This window comes from Phocoena phocoena, chromosome 10 (assembly GCF_963924675.1).
Source record: "Phocoena phocoena chromosome 10, mPhoPho1.1, whole genome shotgun sequence".
In the NCBI taxonomy this organism is placed as follows: Eukaryota; Metazoa; Chordata; class Mammalia; order Artiodactyla; family Phocoenidae; genus Phocoena; species Phocoena phocoena.
In genome coordinates this window covers 1,692,953-1,700,876 of record NC_089228.1, presented here as the reverse complement: position 1 = coordinate 1,700,876, position 7,924 = coordinate 1,692,953, and the positions used below count along the sequence as shown (strand labels likewise).

The window sequence follows — 7,924 nt, the reverse complement described above, 5'->3', positions numbered from 1 at the left end:
GCCGGAACGAAGCCCTTCCGGCCCTGTCCAGGTGTCACCCGCCCCCGCCACCCCCGCAGCCTTCCCAAATGCCCCAGACAGGCGTCGCCTCTCCCTCCAAAGCTTGTTGTGTGTCTCATTCTCTCTCCCACAGCCTGGGGCGGGGGCTCCCTGTGTGGGGTGGGTGAAAGGGAGGTGAGTCAGCTGACTTCAGCACCTTTGGGGACACTGTGCCCCGATCTGCAGCCACGGCAGGGCTGCAGGCCTCGTGGGGGGCTTGTGGGGGCTTGTGTGCACGTGCATACGCGTGTGTTTGTGCGTACAGGCGTGCACTGACGCGTGGGGCCTGGGTCTGAGCACGTGTGCGGAGGGTGCTGCCTTGTTGACTGCCCCATCTGAAAGGGCAGCCCTCTTTCTGCTTCTTCCTCATGGCACCTCCCACTGCCTGACGTTAGATGAAACCTTCACTTGTCATCAGTTTCTTGTATCTTCCCGCTAGAGTCAGCTCCGTAAGGGCAAGGCTCCATCTAGCGTGTTCACTGGCACATACACCTGCGGCACCTAGGAGAGTGTCTGGACCACAGCACAGGTGTGATAGGAGCACAAGAAACATGTGGGATGGGTGGGTGGGTGGATGATGGTATGAATGTGTGCATATGTGCGCCGGCCCTCACTCTGAAAGACACTTCAGGCTTCTTTGTTCTATACTTTTTCTAGGAAGACGTAGGAAGCCCCCCAACTCAAGCTGCAGAGGCCCATGGGTGTTGGGGGAGCCCCTGGGGGTCGGATTCTCCTGGATGCTTAGGACCAGTTGTTGGAATTGGGATCAGAGCCCTTCCCAGGGCTGTTCCCGGCAGTGCTGGGCTGGGGTCTATGGCACTGCTGGCGGGGAGGTGAGAGCTGCTGCCCTGCAGGCTGGCACACGTTGGACCCTGGCGGTGGGGAGGGTGGTCCCACAAATGATGGCTTCTCTCAGGCAGTGAACGCCCATCTGAGGCTAAATATGACCTCCAGAGACCATGTGGCCCACCCGCAGCGGGTGTTACCTGGGTGGGGACTGAGGGTAAGGATGCAGGGGACCCAGTGGGCACCTGTCCACTGGCTGGGGGTGTTGGGCTGCAAGTTTTCCTGGAGGTCCTGGGGAGGAGAGGCAGGTCTGAGCCATGTCTGTGTTGGGACCTGAGCTGAGATTGTCCTGTTGCGTTTGGAGAAGACAGGCTGCCCCCCACTCCCCTCGCCTGTCTGGCCACCCCACCACCTGCCCGGTTCCCACCAGCCCACTAGCGTATACGTTCCTCTACCCTTTTCCCATTCTTCCTTGGACCATCTGTCTACCAGTCCTCCCTTCACTCATCTGTCAGTCTGTCCTTCCACCCATCCGTCTAGCACCCCCCGCCCCCCGTTATCCACACTGCTGTAGTCAATTTACACCAGCAAGCTTTTCCTCCGTTCTAAGCTGTCCTCACAGCAACCCTATGAGGAAAATACTATGATTACCCCCATTTTACAGATGAGATGCGGAGACCGAGGCACAGAGAGGTTAAGTGACTTCCCCAAGAACACAGAGCTAGGAAACGGCCGTGCCGCCTGACCTGACAGGCCGAGCTCTCAACCTCCCAGTCTGTCCGTCTGTCCATCCACCTACCCTTGTAGCTGTCTATCACTCAGTCCCTTCACTCACCGGTCATCCATCGCTGTCACCCATCCATCCTGAAGGTAATGCGGTTAGAGAACCAGGGGCCCTGAGGGGAGAGAAGGCCTGAACCGCCCATCTGGCTGGGCTGGGGTTGTTGCGGGGTGGGGTGGGCTGCCCCAGGCTGGGCAGGGCTGCACAGGGCTGGGGGGAATTAGCCAAGTGACTGCCAGGATCATCTAATTAGGAACGCTAGTGATAAGCAGATAGGATCAGGGGTGATTAGAATCCTTTTAAAAAGCCACTCCATTAATTACAGAGACAGAGAGGGGCCTCTGGCTGCTCAGAATACCAAGTGGCTGCCTAATCGCCGCCATCCGCTCACCCTGGGGAGAGTCCTGGGACCACTGTGTGACCTTGGGTGTGCCCTGCCCTCTCTGGGCCTCCCCGTGCATCCGCTCAGGCTCTGCCTACCATCCCCTGCTCACCCAGGGTCCTCTTTCTCTTCCCAGGCCGTGGCTTCAGGGTGGGCCAGGGAGGCTAGGCTGGCTGCCCAGAGGGGAGAAGCCCCCCCACCCACCGCTATGGCAAATGAGGACAGAGAGGCTCAGAGAGCGAAAGTGACGGACAGCCAGCAAGCCGAGAGCGGGATGGGGCGGGGGGCCCTGAGTGAAGGTCGCGTCAGCTCGGCCCTGTTCCTCTGGGCGGGCCCTGAGGAGGGACCCCGGAGGCCCCTGCCACTCCCACCGGTCTCTGTCAACACTTTCGCTGTAGGGCCTCAGAGGACACTAGTCCAAACCCCTTGCAGAAGGGGAAGTCACCTCGGCATGCAGCCCCCGAATTCCACAGCATCCTTTACGGGGTGCTTCCCTTCCCCTCGGTAATGGGGAGGCTCTCCACCCTCAGGGCCCCATGGCAGTGAGGAGCTGGGGTCTGCCCTTCCCCGTGAGTCCTACTGGGTGGCCTGCTCTCTGTGCTCTGGGGGCCCCCCAGCCCGTCTCCATCCCAGAGGCCTCAGGCTGAGCACGGGACCTGGGGGCAGAGCAGGGCAGGGAACCTGCTGAGGGGCTCCGGGAGCATCGGCGGGGCGGCCAGAGGAAGTTCTTCCGCGGGAGGCCAGTGGAGGCCAGCGTGAGCCTCAAGCAGGGTGGGGAGAGGCAGCGTGGGTCGGGGGGAAGCCTCTGTAGGGCGCTTGGGCACCTCAACACCCTGGACCCCGTGTCTCAGCTTGTTGTAACCACCCACACACTGTCCTGATTACATTGTTACGAGGCCCCAGGCTTGTCACCAATATCACATCCCCCCATTATTGCCATCACCACAGCACCCAGCATCCCTGCCTCCACCCTCATCCCCCACGGTTACCCTCATTGCCACCGTCACCACCACCACCACCACCACCACCACCACCACATCCCAACTCCGACAGCACCTCCATCACCTCAACCAGCATCACCGTTACCGTGGCCACCATTATGCCCATCGTTACCAGCGCCTTTACCAGCACCATCACCGTCACCACCACTTCCATCCGCACTGCCACCATCCCACCTCTGACATCACCTCCATCCACCTCCTTCCCCACCACCACAGTCACCATCACCACTAACTGCCTCATTCTATCACGACACTGTCGTCACCGTCACACCGCTGTCTCCACCACAGCCAGGGTCTGTATTACCATGACCACCAGCACCCTCGTCCTTTCCATCCCCACCATCACTGCCGCCACCTTAACCTCAACAAATGTCCCAGTTAGCACGACCACCATTACTACATCACGACCAAACAATTATTATCATCACCACCTGCCTCACCCCCGTTTCCACGGCAACCACCTTCCTCATCACCACCGCACCACCCCCTCCAACACCACGCTGACATCACACCATCACCATGCCCACCTCCACCACTACTACCAACTTCATCTGAGCCACTGTCACCACGACCATGTGTACACAGTTACTGTGTAACAGGTACAAGGACATTTAACACAAGTTTCCACAACCACTGGGTGACCTGAGGGCATAAAGATCAGGGAAGCAAGTCGTCACTGATGGTCTCGGTCTGCGGCTCCAAAGCGGTGGATCTCAAGAGCTTGCCTGGAAGCTGCTAGAATCTCGTGATATTCTGGGGAGCTCCCTCTGAATATCTCAGCCTGCAGCCCTGAAGCAGGGGTTCTCAGAGGGTCACCTAGAAGGTGCTGCAAACCTCTGGGTTATCATCTGCCTGCAACTGCCTCTTTCTTTTCCACTTTCCAAATCTCCTGTCTCTGCAGACTCTAAGCCGGAGCCACACGGGTAAGGGATCCCCTCCAGGGTGTGGAGGAGACCACAGCAGAGGGCGGTGGTGATTCTGAGTTAGCAAGAGACAATCGAGAACGCCACGTCTGCGGTGCCGTCACCACCACCCTCGGCACTCTTGCTCCGGCTCGGCGTCACTCCTGCCCCATGTCATTCCCACTAACACCAGCACCCCAACCGTCCCCACCATCACCACTCCCACCAGAAGCAACGCCACCCCCGCTGCCACCACGCCGTACTCACCCACAGCGCACCGTAGCTGCCCATTCTCTCTTCCCTCTAAGAGGACTGTGCCTCTCTGGGTGTTGTCCGGGATGTGCAGAACCTTCCTGAAGGAGTGCCATCCCCATTCCACTGACACTGGCCTTGACCACGTGATGTAAGGCAGAGCGACGTGCGTTACGTCCCAAGAGAAGTTCTAAGAGGCATCCCACACGTCTACCAGCTCTTACAGGCAGCCTCTCCGCCACGAGAGCTGCTCCCGAAGCCTGGGATCCGGGAGGGGAAGATGTGCCTTGGAGCCCTGGAGCCGCCCCGGCAGTGCTGACAAGGAAAGTGGGCGAGAACTGAGTGTCGGTCCCAAGCCTCTGAGCTGTGGCAGTGGTCCCGACCACCACCGCCACTGCCGAGCACAACAAGAGCCCCCCTAGCAGCCATTTCCATCCCCTCCCGTCACCTCCTCCATCTCCGTCAACAGCACCTCTACGGTCTCCGGTCCCTCAAGTTACGGTGCCTCCTTTGTGGTCATAACCACCACCTCCACGAGTGGCTGTCTCCGCCGCAAGCAGGGCTACTGTCCCCACCAACACCCTCACCACCAGGGTGGCCACCACCTCCACCAGCACCATCCCAGGTTCCATCCTGCCGTCACCACGGCTCCACACCCCCCGTCGCCGCCATCACCCCTTCTGCCGCACGGACGCCCCACCTCGTCACTCTCCCCTTGGCCGCCACAGTCAACCAGAGCACCGCTGCTGCGCGGAACCGCGTGTGTGGCCATCTTTCCTCAGCACCGGTGGACGAGCCTGGCGAGAACAGGCTCTAGCTACAGTGAGAGAAACATAGTTACAAACACACAGAACTATTTCCACCTGCAGCCGCGCCCAGTGGAGTGATTCTGCCATTCCTTTCCTCTACCAAGCGATGTGTGAGGTGTGTCAGCACGCGTGGGCGGATGGACTGGGGACGGAGGGCAATTCGCGCTTTTGGCCAGGGCTGTGCGGGTGACAGCGTTTGTCATCTAGGGCGAAGCGTCTCCAGAGTCTGCTTTCGTACTTCCCAGCATGTGGGGTTGGTTAGAACACGCTGTCCCCTGCTAGGTGCCTGGAGCCCAGCAGCCATGAGTACTGACGGAAAAGAAAAAGAGGGAGACTAACAGAAACGCAGGAAGACGAGAAAAAGGAGAAAGAGGAAGGGAGGGAGGAGGGGGAGAAGCGAGAGGAAAGCTATCTCAGTTAAGATGCGGCGGGCCAAACAGCTAAGTGCCTCACCGCAGGGCAGCATCTCACCTGGGGGGGATGAGGTGAAAGGAGGAACAGGTGTTAATCAGGCTTGTTAATTGCTGTTTCTAAATATACTCCAACAACAGAGCAAGAATTAAAGACACAGGAACACCTGGGTACGGCTGGTTACCTCGCACACATTACTAGTTTTCTAGGGCTGCCACGGCAAACTGCCACAAACTGGGCCACTTGAAACAACAGAAATCTATCCCTGCACAGTTCTGGAGGCCGGGAGCCCCCAGTCAAGGTGCCATCAGGGCTGCACTCCCTCTGGAGGTCCCGGGGGAGGCCCTGCTCCCCCGGTGTCGGGTGGGGGGCGGCTTCTGCGTTCCCAGCGCTGCTTCCCCCCAGTCTCTGCCTCCCACTTCATGCCCCCGCTCCCAGTGCGTGTCTGTGTCTTCTAAGGACTACTTGTCATTGGATCTAGGACCCACCCAGATAATCCAGGGCCATCTCATCTCGAGATCCCTACTTTGATTGTATCAGTAGAGACCATTTTTCCTAATAAGAGCACATTCACAAGTTCTATGATTTGGGCAGGGACCTGTCTTCTGGGGGCCACCACTATACTCATTACCAGCGCTGCTTATTTTTGTCACCAGGCTTGAGTGGAACGCCTCTTCCAATGTGCTGCCCACCTTGGCCTCAGACAGCCCTGGGTTTGCATCTCCCTCTCTCTCACTGACTTGCTGTGTGACCTTGAGTCTGATGCCGCATGTCTCTGAGCCTTATTCATTCAACAAACGTGTACTGATTGCCAAGCACCACCCTAGACACTGAGGAACACCCCTGCCTCTGTGGGGCTCATCTCAGAGGATCTGACGGGATCACGGGGCACAAGCAGAATGAACTGAGGCCCCGAGCCCACCCCGCCCGGTCCCCCACTTCAGGCCCCTCACTCCACGCCAACCACCCAGCCGTTGGGCTAAGTGGACACACCCCAGGAGCCCTCACTCCCCTCCCTGACCCCTGGCCCGTGGCCCACCTCGCCCAGCTCCTGTGGCTGGTCCTGCCTCTGCCCCGGGGGCTCAGCCGGCAGCCCCAGCAGCCGGAGCTCCGCGTCTGGGCCGCCAAGGCTTGGCCTCCTGTGCAGGCCCGGTCCAGGTCTGGGAAATGCCCCGCCCAGGGCTGATGTCACAAAGGGCCAGCCAGCTCTGCCTCTGCGGGGCCTGGTGGCCGGGCCCCAGCGGCAGTGCCCTCCCCTCCCCCTGCCCCTCTAGCGGAGGTGCTGGTACTATGAAACGGTAACCTGCCCTGGAGCCAGCAGACTCCAGCCAGGCCCCCGTCGAGGGACCCAGGCCGCTGCTGCCGCCCGCGCCCACGGGCCACCCGGGCCCCAGGCCCGCGTCTCCTCACCGCCCTGGCCCTCGGCATGGCTAACTACTACGAAGTGCTGGGGGTGCAGGCTAGCGCCTCCCTGGAGGACATCAAGAAGGCCTACCGCAAGCTGGCCTTGTGCTGGCACCCCGACAAGAACCCTGACAATGAGGAGGAGGCCGAGAAGAAGTTCAAGCAGGTGTCCGAGGCCTACGAGGTCCTGTCCGACTCCAAGAAGCGCTTGGTGTACGACCGCGCGGGCTGCGACAGCTGGCGGGCCAGCAGCCCCTTCAACAGCGGCTACACATTCCGCAACCCCAAGGACATCTTCCGCGAGTTCTTCGGAGGCCTGGACCCCTTCTCCTTCGACTTCTGGGACAGCCGGCTCGGCAGCGAGCACGCGGGCCGGGGCCACGGGCTGCGCGGCGCCCTCTCGGCCGGCTTCGGCGAGTTCCCGGCCTTCGTGGAGGCTTTCTCAGCCTTGAACACCCTGGGCCGCAGCGGGGGCAGCGCCAGCCGTGCCACCTTCTCGTCTGCATCCTTCGCCGGCTCTGGCTCGGGCAGCTTGGGCTTCAAGTCAGTGACGTCGTCCACCCAGATGGTTAACGGACACAAGGTCACCACCAAGCGCATCGTGGAGAACGGGCAGGAGCGCGTGGAGGTGGAGGAGGACGGGCGGCTCAAGTCCGTGACCGTCAATGGCAAGGAGCAGCTCAAACGGCCGGACAGCAAGTAGGCTCCGCCCACTGCCTGTGCCCACCGCCTGGGCGATGCTTAATAAACGTGCCGAGTGGGTTCACGGAGACAGCTGCCCGCTTGGTGGGGGGCGGGCAGCCTGGGCGCACCCGCGAGGCCCGGGGACGTGCCCAGCGCCTGGCGCAGGCTGATTTCGCGAGGACGCCGTTCAGGCGCGGGGGTTAGGAGCTCCCTGCACCTGCGCCTGCGCCTGCGCCTGCGCCTGCGTCCTCGGGTCGTGAGAGTCCTGACCAGCGCCTGGCCCACCCAGCCCGCGGCTCCACGCCCACCAGCCTGCGAGGGTGCTCCGCCTACCGCCACACCTGGCTTTAGCCCTTCAGGGGCGCCCGCGGTTCTGAGCATAGACCAGGCTTTGTCCTCACCACCGGGCGCCGGGGGCCTGGCCACTGCCCACCCTCCCGGACCCTCACCCCCTGAGCCCGGCCACACCGGCC

General features: G+C 61.2%; 1 protein-coding gene across 1 annotated transcript; it reads left to right on the top strand.

The window, feature by feature from the left end:
* Nucleotides 1-6,789: 6,789 nt before the first annotated feature.
* On the top strand, nt 6,790-7,470 carry DNAJB8 (DnaJ heat shock protein family (Hsp40) member B8). The gene has a single exon (XM_065885761.1). It carries the CDS (start codon nt 6,790-6,792, stop codon nt 7,468-7,470), a length of 681 nt encoding a protein of 226 aa, XP_065741833.1.
* Nucleotides 7,471-7,924: the final 454 nt, after the last annotated feature.